General features: G+C 41.4%; 1 protein-coding gene across 2 annotated transcripts in view; it reads left to right on the top strand.

The window, feature by feature from the left end:
* The window catches only part of vps13d (vacuolar protein sorting 13 homolog D), a 78,352-nt gene extending 60,634 nt beyond the window's left edge, over positions 1 to 17,718 (top strand). Inside the window, exons 57-69 of one of the 2 annotated variants that reach the window (XM_053317039.1) lie at positions 875 to 1,045; positions 1,789 to 1,893; positions 2,013 to 2,162; positions 3,525 to 3,674; positions 3,818 to 3,911; positions 4,024 to 4,172; positions 6,020 to 6,154; positions 7,755 to 7,922; positions 8,084 to 8,216; positions 10,067 to 10,262; positions 11,891 to 12,022; positions 12,139 to 12,379; positions 17,066 to 17,718. In XM_053317039.1, the coding sequence (XP_053173014.1) occupies positions 875 to 1,045; positions 1,789 to 1,893; positions 2,013 to 2,162; positions 3,525 to 3,674; positions 3,818 to 3,911; positions 4,024 to 4,172; positions 6,020 to 6,154; positions 7,755 to 7,922; positions 8,084 to 8,216; positions 10,067 to 10,262; positions 11,891 to 12,022; positions 12,139 to 12,379; positions 17,066 to 17,197 (1,956 nt within the window). In that variant the 3' untranslated portion in view covers positions 17,198 to 17,718. Of the gene's footprint in view, positions 1 to 874; positions 1,046 to 1,788; positions 1,894 to 2,012; positions 2,163 to 3,524; positions 3,675 to 3,817; positions 3,915 to 4,023; positions 4,173 to 6,019; positions 6,155 to 7,754; positions 7,923 to 8,083; positions 8,217 to 10,066; positions 10,263 to 11,890; positions 12,023 to 12,138; positions 12,380 to 17,065 lie in introns of both variants that reach the window. The other variant, XM_053317038.1, reaches the window with a different exon arrangement.
* Positions 17,719 to 19,512: the final 1,794 nt, after the last annotated feature.

The raw sequence follows: 19,512 nt of genomic DNA, 5'->3' as shown, positions 1-19,512 counted from the left end.
AAAGTCCGTGTAAAGTAAGAATAAATACATGTTCTGAGTTTGACATACCACAGAAAAGTGTGTTGTTAACCACCCTGCCAAATTTGAATGATTAAAAAAAAATATATGAAATTAGGCTTCAAAGTTTTGTAAAAATCAGCCTCTTTCTCTGCTCCCAAACACTGTAGGAGTGCCCACCGATTTCACTAAAACCCCGCCCCCTACCAAGTGTCACCTGTCAATCAAAGTCACCACCTCTACCAGAAACATGGAAGCTAAGTCTGAGAGCTTTCTGCTGCTAACTCAGCAGCTAGCTCGGTGACTAACTGGCTAACTGTAGACTGTAGTAGTAGTAGTGTGCGCTGAATGTATTTATACCTCTACAGCAGCAGGGGTGGGTGGTGATTGATTCAGACCCGCCCACTAAATCCTGAACACAGAAATGTTGAAACACAGTTTGTGAAGCCTAGCTCCACAATTCAAATCTAAATGGTTGAAATGCTTTTTACACCTTTTTTAGAAATACATTTATGACCTATTTAATGTGTTTAGAAGAAAATGTCTGAATTCACTGTACACGGTCTTTAAGCATTAGAAAGCAATGAAAAATTACAATCTTAATATCACAGAGCATAAAGTAACATCATCAAATATCTGGTTTTGTTCATCAAACAGTCCAAAACCTCAAAATATTGTAGTTAAAATAATTTCAGACTAAGATAAGCAGCAATTCTTAATGAAACCATCAAATGTTTGGTGTTGTTACTTAGAAATAGCTTAAATCATGAATCAATAATCACATTTGTTCATTTTTTGTCCTAATAGACTAATAGATAAATCATTGCAGCTCTAGTTTTATCATCTAATATATAACATATAACTTTGTACCTCTCAGGTGAAGGGCGGGGTAACAGGTCTTTACGATGGAGCGGAGGTGGTGTTGGGACCAGACTCTGGGCTGAATGAGCCCGGGCCTGAGCAGCAGTTCATTAACCAGAAGATGAGACCTGGTTCTGGGGTGCTGTCAGTCCAGGTGCTGCCAGACGGACCCACAAGAGTCCTGCAGGTGAGAACAAAAGCCAGAACAAGTCATAAAGCCACTTACAGCACTGCTACTGAGCAGCTCTTTGTTGTTGTTGTGCTTTGTGGGTCATAGCAATATTTATATAGTATAAATCTCAAATATTTGTATCAATGTCAGTTATTGAATCTAATCTTAAGTATTATCTGCCTTTTACAGAGCCAGTGTTTTTTCCCCACACACCTCTGTACACTACATACAAAAGCAGCCTGAGTTAGGCTTTTATTCCTAGTAAACAGCTTAGTATTCATCCATTTCCTCTTTAGAGTTTTCTTTAAGGTATGAACAGAATTTAGGAGTGGTTCAGTTCAGACCTGTTTAACAAATCCTCAACTGACCCTGAACTAACCCTGTCTTCACAAGGGGTCCATAAAAAAAGAATGTGTGCAAGTTATTCATACGTTTATTTTCACATTTTAACCCCTTTAGATTTGACTAAACCACATAGACACAAAAAAACATATATATATATATATATATATATACATACATATATACTATGTACGTATACGTAGGCAACAGAAAAATATCCACATTTGTAAATATTGCAAGAGACAATCAAGCATCAGTGTCTTATCTCAATTAAATTATACATTTTAATGTACGTAAAGCTGAAAGATGCACAGTTCTCAACATATGCAAAAGACAGACAGAGTCCTTCCTTTAAAGTTAGATGAGCTTCGTCATTTCTGCTCACTGACGCTTTTTTAACAATTCCCAATTTGTAGATCAGTGACTTCAACCAGAGGAGAATGATCCGGAGCTCACCCAGCACAGAGCAGGACAGGACCAAAGAGGATGTGAAGAAGAAAGAGCCTGAGCAGGAGCTGGAGGTACAACAAACTTTACATCCACCGTGATTTCTTACTGACATACATGCCTGGAAAACACCTCCATGAATATCCACCAATGAAAAACGACAACCTGTGACTGTGACATCATTCATCCGCAGGTGTTGGTGAACTTGGAGGAAGGTGTGGGTGTGTCTCTGGTCAACAAGGTTCCTGAGGAGCTTGTGTTCACTACACTGTCTGGTATAGATGTCCACTTCACCCGCACTGCTACCAATGAGGTGTTGGAGCTCAGCATCCAGAGCATCCAGGTGATGAGAACAAGTTCAAGCTCAAATTACATTTTTATTGCACCATGTAGCAGCCGATAACTCAATACAGACCGATAACATAATCGTATTGCCTGTTTTTTAATGTAATAAGCTGATTATGTAACAACAGCTGATAACGTAATAATTTTGCCAGTTTTTTAATGTAGTAAGCTGATAACTTAATAACGGCCTATAACGTAATAATTTTTATGTTAAAACATATAACGTTATTGGCAAAATGTTATTATGTATCCCAAATGTTATTACTGAATTGCCAAAAAAGTGGCAAAATGATTACATTATCAGTCGTTATGTTATTGGCTGCTACACGCCCCTGTGGACATTTTTTAAAAAGAGCTCAAAACACACCTTTAGCTTTAACAAAACGGACGTGACAGACATTACACATTAATATGTAGTCATGTAGCCGATGCTTCTTTCATCCATGGTACAAATTAACAAGTAGGTGACCAGGTACAAGTGCAATGATAGAGTGCCAGTTTTTGTCTTTAAAATGTACTTATTTTTATTGTTATTAAAATAAGAAATGACTGGAAATAAACAAGTGCATAAAGAAAACCATAAACAAGAAAATAGTCTGTGTAAAGTAAGAATAAGTTTGTTCTGAGTTTGACATACCACAGAAAAGTGTGTTGTTAACCACCCTGCCAAATTTGAATGATTAAAAAAAATTATGATTAAAATATATGAAAATTAGGCTTCAAAGTTGTGAAAAAATCAGCCTCTTTCTCTGCTACCAAACACTGTGGGAGTGTCTGCCGAGTTCGCTGAAACCCCGCCCCCTACCAAGTGTCCCCTGTCAATCAAAGTCACCACCTCTACCAGAAACATGGACGCTACGTCTGAGAGGTTTCTGCGGCTAGCTTGGTGGCTAACTCAGTGGCTAGCTCGCGGCTAGCTCAGCTAACTGGCTAACTGTAGACTGTAGTAGTAGTAGTGTGTGCTGAATGTATTTATACCTCTACAGCAGCAGGGGTGGGTGGTGATTAGCATAAACCCGCCCACTAAATCCTGAACACAGAAATGTTGAAACACAGTTTGTGAAGCCTAGCTCCACAATTCAAATCTAAATGGTTGAAATGCTTTAACACCTTTTTTAGAAATACATTTATGACCTATTTAATGTGTTTAGAAGAAAGAATTCACTTTACACAGTCTTTAAAGAGGATCATAGTGAGCACATAGTGATGTTACATACTACATGATTGAAAATATAGAAACTTTGACTTTTTTTCACACTGATGTAGAAACATAATGTTTAGATTCAGTAAGTGCAGTGTAAACCGTGTTTTATTAGAGAGTGTTGTTTTACACACTTGCTCTGTCATATTGTGGAATCAGGTGGACAACCAGCTGCTGGGTACCACGCAGCCTGTGATGCTGTGTGTGACTCCCAGCTCCACAGAGAGTGGTGTTAACGACAGCGGTCCAGCCCTGCAGGTCAACTCTGTCAAAGTTCCCAGCAACCTCATGCTCACCGATCTATTCAAGGTGAGGTTCACACATTCCCTTTGCTGCTATGCTACATTACAGCTGTCTGTAGAATGTATCCTTTCTTAAACACCGGATTGTTTCTGGTTTCTTTCCTGTATCATAATCACACAACTAACGGCGTAACCATGACGCATCTGCAGCATCTCATGGTGACGGCTCGACGCTTCACTGTCATCATCGAGGAGAAGCTGCTGCTCAAGCTGCTCAGCTTCTTTGGATACGGACAGACAGAAGCAGGTGGGTGATTAGTGGAAAGTCATTGTTACTATTCATGTGTTGCTGTGAGTAAGCAGGTAGTGTTTGATTCAAGTAAAAAAATGAAATATAATAATTGTGATAACTGCAGAGCTGGAGAAGCTGGATGAAAACCTCCATGAGAGACCCAACGAGGATTTAGGACCTCTGAAACGCTACTACTTTGAGAACCTGAAGATCAGCCTCCCGCAGGTCAAGCTTAGTGTCTTCACCTCTCACAAGCTGCCTATGGATCTCAAGGTAATGCAACACACTTTTTTTCTTTCTTTCTGAGGGAGATGTTCACATGTAAAAAATTAGCCTAAAGACTGGCAGCAGAGGGAACCAGCAGGTTTCACGAGAAATATATTTATTACCAAGTAGATAGATAGATAGATAGATAGATAGATAGATAGATAGATAGATAGATAGATAGATAGATAGATAGATAGATAGATAGATAGATAGATAGATAGATAGATAGATAGATAGATAGATAGATAGATAGATAGATAGATACACAGATAGATAGATACACAGATACATAGATGATAGATAGATAGATAGATAGATAGATAGATAGATAGATGGATAGATAGATGGATAGATAGATAGATAGATAGATAGATAGATAGATAGATAGATAGATAGATAGATAGATAGATAAATACACAGATACATAGATGATAGATAGATAGATAGATAGATAGATAGATAGATAGATGGATGGATGGATAGATAGATGGATAGATACATACATAGATACATACATAGATACATAGATACTTTATTGACAATTATTAACAAATATATAATCAATAATGATATAATACTCAGTATGCAAAAAGTGACAGAAAAAGTACTCTCCATCATCTAAAAAATATCTAAAAAGTAGGTTTGCAAATACAGGTGATATAAATATATACATTTTACAAGTTTATAAATATAGTAAAAATATATTCCAAGTGAAAGTATTATACAATATATTGCCCAGGAATGTGCAAATGTTCAGAGTGAATAAATAACTGCATTCATGTATATATTATATCTTATTATATCAGCATTTTTACATTAATAAAACATAAGTTGTTGTCAGGTTTGGTTTCCTGCACAGAGACTCAAAGTAAAAGCTGTGCTCACACACTGCAACTGACTTCCTGCACTGTAGCTAAGATGGATGGATAAACTGTTAGAAGATATCCCTGACCCTTTCCTTTTAATAGGACAAGGTCAGTGAAATGACTTGTGAGCACTCCTTCAGGGTGTAAAACCTAAAACCAACCTGTAGGATCCTGCAGGATACTCAGCTGGACAAGGACACAAGTTACTTGACACATTTTTAGGGATTTCAGGATTAAAGCAGCATTAGATATGAGATTTAAAAATAGCTCCATTAAGTGTGTGGGTTCAAACAGATTTTAGTTGTAGTAGTTTTATTATCTCTGCTAGGCATAAGCTGTGTGTGTGTGTGTGTGTGTGTGTGTGTGTGTGTGTGTGTGTGTGTGTGTGTGTGTGTGTGTGTGTGTGTGTGTGTGTGTGTGTGTGTGTGTGTGTGTGTGTGTGTGTAGCTAATCTCACACACCACTGGACACATCAGCCTGATATTTCTGGTGCACATAGGACTGACTGCTGAAGGACCTCTCATGGTTTTAGTGATTCACATTATTTGAAAAAACCTGTTAGGGTACACCGTTCCTTACGAGCCAATCATAACGCTACAACTTTGGTCTTTTCAGCCGTCCTCGTTTTATGATATAAAATAGTGACACAGCAACAGACATTTCCCACAATCAGCTAAGCCAAAAACTGAGGCTTAGTCTGTCGCAGGCTACATGTTGGCCTCAAAATCAGTGAAAACATTGAAGTTAAACATCCAGAGAAAAATTTGGTCTCATCTTGAACCATTAATTCCATTAACAATATGTTATGATCCAATAAAGTTAGACAAAATACAAGATGAATAAATCCCTGTGTCTGTTATCTTGTGCAGTCTACTGATCACACTCTTCTAATTCACTTATTGGTAATGCAAATGTCATGTTACTGCTTCCTGTTACATGTGATGTCACCGTTACTCAATGGTTTTTTTCTTTTTTTTGTCACAACAGGCTCTGAAGGGAACTCTGGGCTTTCCTCTGGTCCGCTTTGAGGACGCTGTCATCAACATGTACCCGTTCACCAGAGTGCACCCCTACGAAACCCAGGAGATCATCATCAACGACATTCTCAAGCACTTCAGAGAGGTGAGAGGGACACACAGCCCAAATCTAGATATATACTAATAACTACACTCTAGAAAACAACATAATGATGATTCTTTGCATTGTAAGTCTGTGTGATGTTAAGAAACAGACATTTCTCTGTAACCATTAGAGGAAATCATTAGAGCTGAGTACAAGGCTGCAGCCAGGGACAATGTTTAGTTCAGGTTCAGCAGCAGTTGCAGTGGTTAAGAGAATTTTCATTTTCCTGCACATTTAATCTGTTGTATTATGTCCTCTGTGTATCATCTGAACTCTAAACTTCTCTGTCCAAGCTCACTGTTTGGACAGATGGTGATTTTATCTTTGGCGTCATTGGTGGTTGTTTTAATCATCTGAGGGAGTACAGTCAAATACTGACTAAATATATCACAGCAAATATTTAACCTACTACAATAACTTACACTGAATAAAGGGAATATTTAATGTCTAAAAAGAGTATTATTATCAATAGGTCATTTTCACACATCCCAAGCCCTTCAAAAATGCAATGGCCTATACTTTAATAATAATAATTAGAGCCAGATCGATATATTAGTCAGCCGGTATTATTGGCCAATATTAACCTATCACAGATATATCACTATCGGTGAATATGTTGTCCAATATGTGCTGAGGTTTTTTTAAAGTTATATAGGCAGCATTTATGCTTATTTGACCCTTTTCTCTTAATTTAAGTTTAATACATGCATGTTGTTTTTTGTTTTTTCTGCATGTTTTTTTTTTATTCATTGCTATCATTATAATGATTTTTTTTTAAAGTGTGTTTATCCATATATTTTGTTCATATATAATATTATCAGCCAATATTTCAATATTATCTAATCACTAATATCGGTATCAGCATCGGTCTAAAATCCAGTATCGGTCGGGCCCTAATAATAATAATAACAATAATAATAATAATAATGATGATAATAATAATAATAATATTAATAATCATAATCTTTACAAAAACAAGGGGTTCCTCACACTTTGGCATGTAGCCTGCACTCGGATCAGCACTAAGGAGTATTATTACTTCCTGTATTCATTATGTGACACTAAACCTACTAATTGTATGTCATGTATGTGAACCACATCATGTATATTTCATGTAAATCAGATGATATTTGTCACATAACAACATGACTTCCTGTCAGTAGGTGGTGCTATGACTATGATAAAATATTGACATGTAGATGAGTTCAGATCTGGAATGTGGACTTACAACAACTTCCTCTTTCATGTTTTGGTAAAAATTGACCAGTATGCCATGCTGAGGGCGTTCCATGAAAAGTCCAAATCTGGCAAAGCTTCACAATATAGTATCATCCAGGTTTTTCTGGTTAAGATTAAGGTTTTTCTCCCCAAATTTGAGGTGGACCTGGTCTGTTTTATGGTAAAACATCAAAATGTGCTTGTTGCCACAGCAGCAGCATTACATAAAAAATCATAGTTTAATCATACATCAATCATATACATTTATATTGCTGTTCATATTCAATTTAAATACCTTCATGTCAAATTGATGGAAAAGGCTGGATTACATGTGACAGATATACTTGATGATTCATGACTGTGTGTTGTTTTGTGTGTTTAGGAGCTGATGAGTCAGGCAGCTCAGATCTTGGGCTCTGTAGACTTCCTGGGAAACCCCATGGGCCTCCTGAACGACGTCACTGAGGGCGTGTCAGAGCTTATCAAGTACGGCAATGTAGGCGGCCTCATACGCAACGTGACCCACGGCGTGTCCAACTCTGCTGCCAAGGTACTGCCCTGCATCCTGGTGCATTGCACATGATTTTATTCAAATGTATTGCTTGCCTTCTTGGACAAATGTTCCTGTTAATGTGTCCATATTGTAAAAAACTTGAAATTTGTATTGGTGGAAGGAGCCATGTGGTGTGAACGTCGTCCTCCTCTTCTCAGTTTGCAGGGACTCTATCAGACGGACTGGGGAAGACCATGGATAACAGACACCAGAGTGAGAGAGAGTACATCAGATACCACGGAGCCACCAGTGGAGAACATCTGGTAGCAGGCATCCATGGACTGGCTCATGGTACAACCTGGAAACTATTCTGTGTTTGATTACTGCTGTGTTCTTAGCATTTCCAGATACGGGGCAAAATAATCATTTAACTCTAAAAAGTCAAAGCTCCAGCTACACCTATAGTATAGAACAACTTTATTATTAGACCAATGCATTTCAGCTTTCAGCCTACATCAAGGAAAATTCAAAAATATGTTACAAACTAGTTTTAAAAGCAGCATCAGGTTTGTTAAAATGTACATTTAGTATTTTTGTTGGTTTTATATCACTTGAAATGACATTTGCACCATTTTTACCAAAGGTAAGACTGAATGCTCCTGAAAATGTCAAATGGTGTAACCACAAAAGAATGATAATTTTTTAATATTTGATCCACCTACAGTGTTTTAAAGTGGATTTATACTAATAATGACTCTCCATGATTCTCCAGATTAAATGTAATATTTAGAACAATAGTATTCCATTAGCTTTATTTAATATAAAAGTTATAATGTAAGATCATGCCACACTAGTTGATATGGTGGAAGGAAGGAAGGAAGGAAGGAAGGAAGGAAGGAAGGATGTAAGATCATGCCACACTAGTTGATATGGTGTTAGGAAGGAAGGAAGGAAGGAAGGAAGGAAGGAAGGAAGGAAGGAAGGAAGGATGGATGTAAGATCATGCCACACTAGTTGATATGGTGTTAGGTAGGAAGGAAGGAAGGAAGGAAGGAAGGATGTAAGATCATGCCAAACTAGTTGATATGGTGTTTTATTGACTATTTACTGTTTTATTGGATTATTTGGTACAAAGTTTTTATGGTTACACCACTTGGACATTTTTGCCATAATCCTCTAATATATTCTCTCTAAATGGATTAAAAAGCAGAAATTTGATGCTGGGTCCACAAAAAAAGAATGTGCAAGTTATTCATACGTTTATTTTCACATTTTAACACTAAACCACATGGACACAAAAAACATCATTGACCCTTACTACAAGTGTTGCTGGAGCTTTTTTTAGACTTTTTTCCCCCTTCTCCATGCACCTTGGAAGTAGGTAAAGGGCCAGAACCTCTACTAGGCTCCAAGATGTCTAAACTAACACTTACAACCCCTGAACAGCATCCTTTTATTGTTTTTGGAAAGCAGTCTGTTGGTTGGACTGGCCTAGACTTCCAGGTCATTATCTAAACACGTCAGTTATAATCTGTCATGTCTCATTGTTAAAACTGTGTGGAAACAATGAGAGTTAAAACAGCCTTTCATATTGGGCCGGTGAGCATGGGTGTTATAAAGGGACCTGTATACAGTGTTGGAGGTGGAGCCCCGTTCATTCCTATGAAAGCTGCTCAGTGGTGCATGAAGCCAAAATAAGTTCCTCCAGGTTCTTCATCTTCTGCTTTGCTCCCAGCGACTTCAGATGGCCCAGCTGGCTACTTCAAAATGTGATCGGACCACACAGATCAAACTCTGATAGTAAACGAGTCATTTCACAGGGTGTGATGCTAAGAAAAATGTATCTGCTGATATACAGACGTCTCTCTTTCACAATGTAAATCTATGGGGGAAAGTCTTTTTGGGCCCTATAGCATCACATGATGTACACATGATGTAATTACATGTACACAGTTCAGCCACTATGTCAAATTGGTTTCAAAGCCTGGCGCTCTTCCTGTGGGCTTGGTGGCAACTACTGCACATTTAGAAACCCCAAAAGCTCTCTGAATAGCATGTATGAAGTTTTATAGTAATAATCAACAAGGTTGTTTCTCTTCAGCCCAGAGAATAAAAATACACAGTCTAAAATCATCAACATCATTATCAGTACAGATTAAAGTACTGTCACAGTTCCTCAGTCTTTCCGTTCTCTTCCTCAGGTATCATCGGAGGCATGACGAGCATCATCACCTCCACAGTGGAGGGAGTGAAGACAGAGGGCGGGGTCAGCGGCTTCTTCTCAGGACTGGGTAAAGGTCTGGTTGGCACCGTGACCAAACCAGTGGCCGGAGCTCTGGATTTTGCCTCAGAAACAGCACAGACGGTGCGGGACATGGCTAGTCTCAGTAACCACAGGTGGGTCCAGTCTATTACCTGCATTGTACATCCTCTCTGTGTAATACACCGAGTCTCTGCAGAGAAAACATGCAGAGGTCTGAATGTGCTGCATGATTGTATTTGCTTTGACAGGCTGATGCAATGATCCCTGCCTGCTTTAGAAGTCTGTTCACTTCTCTTTATAACCTTGGCCTAAACATACCATTGCCAAATTATTATAGAATCTTTGTAGAAATGACATTACCAGAAAACCAATTGGTTTGAAACTTCAAAGGACAATGTGTTTGATTCTTACACAGAAGAATGGATGAATGAAATACAAAGCTGAGATCTAGTGTTTATTGATGGTTAGGTTTTAGTTTATTATTGGCAAAGAAAAGCAGATTTTATCATGGGTCACTTTTTTAATCTTGAACTAAGACCAACATCTCTTCTAAAACATTAACCAAGAGCTTTGAGTAGCTAAACACAACCATAAAACAGGGTTATTTCTGCACATCAGGATATGATATGAAACATTATATCATTAATATCCATGTCTGATTCTAACATTATCAAGTTGCTGATGGATACTGATGAGCAGCCTCTCTCTAATTATTCCTTCATTATACATGTCTCAGTGCAGATGTGGCCTGCGTCTAAACTAGTAAGATTTTGATCATGTTTTAATATTTAACATGTTACTGAATACATTTATTGCTGTTTTTAATTCTTTGAAATCAATATTTTTTTATATTTAGTAAATAAATCATGACTTGGGTTTATTTGGAGCACATTTTAAATAGAGTAACTAGTAATCTGTAATCTATTACATTTCCAAAGTAACCTTCACAAACTTCACTGTCCACTACAGTGTTCACAGACACAGTGATTCAGTTTCTGTCTCTCACTGTGGCTTGTTTGATGTCATTTCATTAAGTGGAAGTGGCTGCTGCTGCTTTTTGGTATTTTGAGACAGTGAGTGACTCACATCACTGTTCCCTCAGTGTTTCTGGAGTGACAGCTCTCAAAATCAACAAACCACTTTGTGCTTCTTAGTATAAAATTGCCAAAACAGCCCCAAGTATCTGGATTTGTAGCAGACAGATAGCAATCATAAAGCCTACATTTTCCTGACTGAGAACATAGATTTTTTTATTTTAATTTATAGTGTAGATCATTGTTCATCATTATATTATATACACAGCTGTGTGAGCAAAAATAATAATTGCAGCCAAGAGTTTCAGTTAATGATCAGACATGTTCAGTGCAGAGTGAGCACTACTGGACATCAGTGACAAACTTTAAGAAGTAGATCAGACATCTGGAATCATTTACAGAACATTCTTCTTCCTCCTTGGTTACCCTCCAGCAGGGGGCGCACTAAAACAAGCTTGTTTTGACATGGAGTTAGAGAGGGAAAAATGGAGAGAAAAAAAAAAGTTTGAATGATGAATATATGAAAAATATAAAAAGAATGAGTGTTTAGTATTGACCTCCAGTTGTTGGGCAAACGTTTCATATCTCAGCCAGCACTAGTCACAGTGAGCAAGCTTCATATAAAACAACGCTGTCAGAGTTCTGGACAAGCGTTAAGACTATAAAGTTCAGCTGGAACAGGAAGAGTGTGTGTGTGAAGTATGTTGTGTTGTTACTGTGTTGTGCAGGCTGAGCGTGCAGCGCGTCAGGAAGCCTCGCTGCTGTAAAGGACCTCAGGGTCTGCTGCCTCGATACTCATCCACACAGGCCGACGGTCAGGAGCAGCTCTTCCGCCTCACTGACAACATCCACTCTGAGTTGTGAGTCATGCTCCTTTCCCTGCATTAATACACACACCACCACCACCACCACCACCCACACCCCAACCCTGAAGTTCCATCAGACTGACAGTGTGTTTTCTGTTTCCTGTCCTCAGCTTCATTGCAGTGGAGCCAATCGACAGCTACTGCGTGCTCATCTCCTCCAAAGTGGTTTACTTCCTGAAGCCCGGGGACTTCGTCGACCGGGAGGCCATCTTCCTGGAGGTCAAGTATGATGACCTCTACCACTGCCTGGTCTCTAAGGATCATGGGAAGGTGTATGTGCAGCTCACCAAGAAGGCTGAAAGCACCAGTAGTGGTGTGGCCATGCCCGGCCCCTCCCACCAGAAACCCATGGTGAGACACTGATTCTCTCACTACTCTCAATTCAGATGATTCATTCACTCATGAACTTAACTGTAATATGAAGCTAACTGATCTCTGTCTAGATGTAAGTGTAATGTGTTCCAGTTACTGAGAAACAATGTGTCATTAAATGACACTTACTGATGAAAATGTTGATGATTATAAAAGGAGGTTCCATCTGAAGTCACCTTTAAGATTTAAGATTTTCTTCATTTTTTATATTTATCATGTTACTGAATACATGTATTGCTGTTTTTAATTCTTTGAAATCAATATATTTTTATATTTAGTAAATAAATCATGACGTGGGTTTATTTGGAGCACACATGAGCTTAAATGGAGTCACAGTACCATCCATCCATCCATCCATCCATCCTCCCTCTTCCGCTTATCCGGGGTCGGGTCGCGGGGGCAGCAGCCTAAGCAGGGAAGCCCAGACTTCCCTCTCCCCAGCCACTTCGTCCAGCTCTTCCCAGGGGATCCCGAGGCGTTCCCAGGCCAGCCGAGAGACATAGTCTCTCCAGCGTGTCCTGGGTCTTCCTCGGGGTCTCCTACCGGTGGGACGTGCCCTGAACACCTCACCAGGGAGGCGTCCAGGAGGCATCCTGACTATATGCCCGAGCCACCTCATCTGGCTCCTCTCGACGCGGAGGAGCAGCGGGTCTACTCCGAGCTCCCTCTGGATAACTGAGCTTCTCACCCGATCTCTAAGGGAGAGCCCAGCCAGCCTACGGAGGAAGCTCATTTCGGCCGCTTATACCCGCGATCTTGTTCTTTCGGTCACTACCCAAAGCTCATGACCATAGGTGAGGGTAGGAACGAAGATCGACTGGTAAATCTCTTCACCACGACGGATCTGTGCAGAGTCCGCATTACTGCAGACGCCGCACCGATCCGCCTGTCGATCTCCCGTTCCATCCTTCCCTCACTCGTGAACAAGACCCCGAGGTACTTGAACTCCTCCACTTGAGGCAGAATCTCATCCCCGACCCGAAGAGTGCACTCCACCCTTTTCCGGTTGAGGACCATGGCCTCGGATTTGGAGGTGCTGATTCTCATCCCGGCCGCTTCACACTCGGCTGTGAACCGATCCAGTGAGAGCTGGAGGTCACGGTCTGATGAAGCCAACAGGACCACATCATCTGCAAAAAGCAGTGACTCGATCCTGAGCTCACCAAACCGGACCCCCTCCACACCCTGGCTGCGCCTAGAAATCCTGTCCATAAAAATTATGAACAGGATCGGTGACAAAGGGCAGCCCTGGCGGAGTCCAACCCTCACTGGAAACAAGTCCGACTTATTGCCGCCAATGCAGACCAAGCTCTGACACCGGTCATATAGGGAACGGACGGCCCTTATCACCCGGAGAACCCCCCACAGGATTTCCCGAGGGACACGATCGAATGCCTTCTCCAAGTCCACAAAACACATGTGGACTGGTTGGGCAAACTCCCATGCACCCTCAAAGATCCTGCAGAGGGTGTAGAGCTGATCCACTGTTCCACGGCCCGGACGAAAACCACACTGCTCCTCCTGAATCCGAGGTTCGACTATCCGACGGAGGGTCCGTCTCTCCAGCACTCCCGAATAGACCTTACGAGGGAGGCTGAGGAGTGTGATTCCCCTGTAATTGGAACACACCCTCCGGTCCCCCTTCTTAAAAAGAGGGACCACCACCCCAGTCTGCCAATCCAGAGGCACTGCCCCCGATGTCCACGCGATGCTGCAGAGTCGTGTCAACTATGACAGCCCCACAGTATCCAGGGCCTTGAGGAACTCGGGGCGGATCTCATCCACCCCCGGGGCCCTGCCACCGAGGAGCTTTTTAACCACCTCAGCGACATCCACCCCAGAGATAGGAGAGCCCACACCCGAGTCCCCCGGCCCTGCTTCCTTACCGAGAGGTGTGTCGGTGGGATTGAGGAGGTCTTCGAAGTATTCCTTCCACCGATCCACAACGTCCCGAGTCGAGGTCAGCAGCGCACCGTCCCCACCATACACAGTGTTTACGGCACACTGCTTCCCCCTCCTGAGACGCCGGATGGTGGTCCAGAATCTCTTCGAAGCCGTCCGGAAGTCTTTTTCCATGGCCTCACCGAACTCCTCCCATGTCCGGGTTTTTGCCTCAGCGACCGCCTCAGCGACCGCCTCAGCGACCGCCCTAGCTGCGCTTCGCTTGGTCTGCCGGTACCTGTCTGCTGCCTCCGGAGTCCTACAGGCCAAAAAGGCCCTATAGGACTCCTTCTTCAGCTTGACGGCATCCCTTACCGCCGGTGTCCACCAGCGGGTTCGGGGATTGCCGCCCCGACAGGCACCGACCACCTTGCGGCCACAGCTCCGGTCAGCCGCCTTAACAATGGAGGCACGGAACATGGCCCACTCGGACTCAATGTCCCCCGCCTCCCCCGGTACATGGTTGAAGCTCTCCCGGAGGTGTGAGTTGAAACTCTCTCTGACAGGAGACTCTGCCAGACGTTCCCAGCAGATCCTCACAATGCGTTTGGGCCTGCCAGGTCTGACCGGTATCCTCCCCCACCATCGGAGCCAACTCACCACCAGGTGGTGTTCAGTTGACAGCTCCGCCCCTCTCTTCACCCGAGTGTCCAAGACATGCGGCCGCAAGTCCGACGACGCGACTACAAAGTCAATCATCGAACTGCGGCCTAGGGTGTCCTGGTGGCAAGTGCACATATGGACCCCCTTATGCTTGAACATGGTGTTCGTTATGGACAATCTGTGACGAGCACAGAAGTCCAATAACAGAACACCACTCGGGTTCAGATCGGGGGGGCCGTTCCTCCCAATCACACCCTTCCAGGTCTCACTGTCGCTACCAACATGGGCGTTGAAGTCCCCCAGCAGAACGAGGGAATCCCCAGGGGGAGTGTTTTCCAGCACCCCCTCCAAGGAGTCCAAAAAGGCTGGATACTCTGAGCTGCTGTTTGGACCATAGGCACAAACAACAGTCAGGATCCGTCCCCCCACCCGAAGGCGGAGGGAGGCTACCCTCTCGTCTACCGGGGTAAACTCCAACATACAGGCACCAAGCCGGGGGGCAATAAGTATTGCCACCCCTGCCCGGCGCCTCTCACCAGTGGCAACTCCAGAGTGGACGAGAGTCCAACCCCTCTCGAGGAGACTGGTTCCAGAGCCCTTGCTGTGCGTCGAGGTGAGGCCGACTATATCTAGCCGGAACTTCTCAACCTCACGCACCAGCTCAGGCTCCTTCCCCACCAGAGAAGTGACGTTCCACGTCCCTCGAGCTAGCTTCTGCAGCCGAGGATCAGACCGCCAAGGTCCCCGCCTTCGGCTGCCGCCCAGCTCACTGCACACCCGACCCCTTTGGCCCCTCTCACTGGTGGTGGGTCTGTGGGAGTGGGGTCCCATGTCCCTTCTTCAGGCTATGCCCGGCCGGGCCCCATGGGTGAAGGCCTGGCCACCAGGCGCTCGCCTCCGAGCCCCACCCCCAGGCCTGGCCCCGGTGACCCGCGTCCTGGCAAGGGACACGAAATACCAATTATGTTGCTCGTCACAGTACCAATTAAGCTCATGTCACACTTTTGACTTTTCTCATCAAATATCTTTATTTTATATTCCAAAATCTACATGAACTAATGAATACATTTTAAATGAGAGATACATCTTCTTTATAAGAAATGATCTCTCTTATAAATCATGTCAGTATCCATGAAAAACAGCTGAACTTAGATTTTGGTGCTTAATGAGTTTCACTAAAATTAGAAAAATCATCAAATGTTACATGACTTTGATGAAGTCATTGAAATAGTTACATTACTTATTAGATTTTAAATAGAGTAACTAGTAAACTGTAATCTATTACATTTCTAAAGTATCCTTCACAACCCTGGTGATGAGGTATCAAGTATTCACTATATACTTCATCTGACATAGACAATTATTAAGCCCAAACACCAAGGCTGCATTAATGTATTAATGTATTGTATTAATGCAGCTTCTATTTTATTCTAATTGGATAACGCTGCTGTCAGGTGGAAACCTTGTGACTCTATTTGTTTTGGACATACTAGTGACCATAATTATCAACATCAAGATAATGGGTCAAACCTTGTGTTGTATTTCTGTACACATTGAGGGCCTCTGTCTGCTCAAAGGCCCCTGGGCTTTCTCAGATTGCCCATATGGAAGATCCCACCATGACAAACACTCATATTTTTTGAAGAACTAGTTCCTGTGGTTCATGTTGTTCATCTTCAAAAAAACACAAGCAATAATAAAAATCAATATTTTGACATTTTTGTTCTGATTCATAATCTTGAAAGTTAAGAAGTGCATTTCTTATGTGAATCAATTTGTTCGTCCAGCTCTTCTGGAGAATGTGCAGAACACACTACTACAGGTTTCATAGTTGTGAAGTGTGGATCAGAGACTTTACTGTGGCCTCATGTTGTTGTTGTTTCCTCCGATCACAGCTTCACTTTCACTCAGAAAACACTGATTACATACAGAAATGATCTGTGCTGTAGTTATGCATCACCTCACACATAACAATGGTGGTTAAAGATGGTGAGCTCTGACTGGTCAGGGTTTAACGTTTAGCCTACAAGACTCCATGATGGACTAATGTGACAGAGTGAGCATCACTGAATGCTGATACCATCATCAGTGTCATTAAACATCCTCTGTGTTTCTCCTCAGGTCCACGTGAAGAGTGAGAATCTGGCCATCAAAATCTCCCAAGAAATCAACTACGCCAAGAGTCTGTACTACGAGCAGCAGCTCATGTTGCCCGCCAGCGATAACGAAGACTGCCTACTGCTGGAGTCCTGATCACATGACTCCTCTAGTTCCACATACCTGTAAAGTGTAAAAAAAAAAAGGTGCCTGAAGAAGTTCAAACGTTCCTTAAACACACAGAGGGCGATGGTTTTTATTGGATTTTGTAGGTTTTTTTAAATCATGTGTCTGACAAACAACACTAAAGGTAACAGTCACACAGCTGTGCACTTTGTCTAGTCACATGATGTTTGACAAAGCACATACATGTACATGACAGAAAACACATATGCAAGACAGTGTTTAGTGTGACTGTGTATATGTAGAAATACATTGGCACTGGTTCTCTGTGTTTATATGATGTACACATCCTACGTGTGTTCTATGTTTGTGAATAGACTGAAATGTAAATAGAGCTACATACCAATACCATAAAGCAGTGTACACATACTGTATTAATTATGAAGCAGAAGCTGATATAATGTGAAATGTAACAAACTGCCTTTACTTAGTCTTTTTTTTTGTTTTTTTTTTTTTTTTTTTGGAGTAAGGAGGGGGGATGAATTGCACTGACACATGGGAACATGGGAGAGGAGGGGAGGGGGACACACAGCCCCCTCCCCCTTTCCCCCCCTCCCTTCCCCAGCCCCACCTCACACACACACACACACACACACACACAAACACTGGAGCTGCCTGTCACTGTCTCTCTGCCTTTTACAATCACAGACCAGGTCCAGGTCTCTACTTTTATTTAACAAGTCTTTTTTAATAACCCCTCCTAACAGACAGTGTGGACTTCTTTCAGACCAGACTTGTAAAGAGCTTTGGGTTTCGGGGGGGGGGGGGATTTTGTGCTGGAGTGGAGTTCAGTTCAGGCTCAGTCTGTTTTCCTGTTAAAAACCCTTCACACTGACACTGCTTCAAAATAAAGCATCACAACTGCAGCACTCACCGTGTGGGATCTGTTATTTCCACTAATACCAAATCAGTTGTACCTGGACTTTTTCAATCATTCTCCTCAGTTCATTCAGTTTAAGATTTTTATCTCATTTCTTTGTTGTGTCTTTGTATTTAGTTTTAGGACTTACATGGAAATCTAATCACATTTTAGGTCATTTATGCAGAAGTAGAGCAAATCCTAAATGATTCAGAAACTTTCATCATTCTGTACACAGAAGAGAACATCACAGTGAACAAGAAGAAAGTGGAAGGGGGCTTCCAGCTGCTGGACACAGAATTTTGAAACCAATACATTTCATAATTCTAGCAGAACCTTTTATATATAGAGCAGCGACAAACTCTGAGTAGACACATGCAAGAAAGCTCAAACTGAACTATGAAGATAAAAATGAACTACAAAGTATATATAAGACTATAGAAAAAAACAAATGTGTGTGAGCATAGGAGGGCCACCAACATCCAGATGTGTTGTGTAGCAGCAGACTGTAGACTGAGAGGAAACTGCCTGAGAGATTCAGTTCAGGGCAAATGTAGAACAGAAAGCTGTTTGATATTGACTTCACTTTACTTCCCTTTTCAAAGCTGTTCCTGTGGCTTTGAAGAATCTGATTAAAGGAACATTACAATATTCATCTGTGATACCTGCATCTGCTACTTTGTTTATTGATCATACAAATCAAAACATGTCAAATTTATATGTAATAATTATGGCGTAACCAATCATGGATTTTTGGGGCAGATGCCAATACCGATATTAAGGAGTAAAACAATTCTGATATCAATATATCAGAATTGATATTTTAGTGGGGAAAATTCATTGCTACAGAAGCTCAAAAAATAGTGATATAGAAAAAAACAAATGTTTACAACAATAAAATTAAAAACTAAATAAAACTACCCCAAAATGCAATTATAACATATGTATGTATGTGTACATATATATATATATATATATAAAATGCTGCCTATATAACAGATATTGGACAATACGCCCATACCAATATATCTGTGATAGGCCAATATCAGTGGACCAATAAATCTGTCGGGCTCTAGTAATAATATTGTGATTATGGGTACATTTTACATACACAAATGTAAAGTTCTGTAACGGTTAAAAATGAATTTTCTTACAGTCCTAAACTGGAAAACTGAAGTGCCTATAGAGACTATCTGAACTATTATATCTTGATGAACCCCCTTAAAATTAATTTGATTCATGTTTTGTTTCTGTCAATATGCTGCTTGGAATTATTGTTATATTGTACTATTTGTTATTGGACAACGTTTATTGAAGAAAGAGAAAAAATGACTTTTCTTTTGTAAATTAAAAAAAAAATGTATTCCAGTATTATAACAATACAAACATTTAAAGCACATTCTGTGATACCATAATTGAAGACGTTGAA

The sequence above is a fragment of the Scomber japonicus genome, chromosome 4 (genome assembly GCF_027409825.1).
Source record: "Scomber japonicus isolate fScoJap1 chromosome 4, fScoJap1.pri, whole genome shotgun sequence".
Classification (NCBI taxonomy): Eukaryota; Metazoa; Chordata; class Actinopteri; order Scombriformes; family Scombridae; genus Scomber; species Scomber japonicus.
This window is presented reverse-complemented; position numbering and strand designations above follow the sequence as displayed.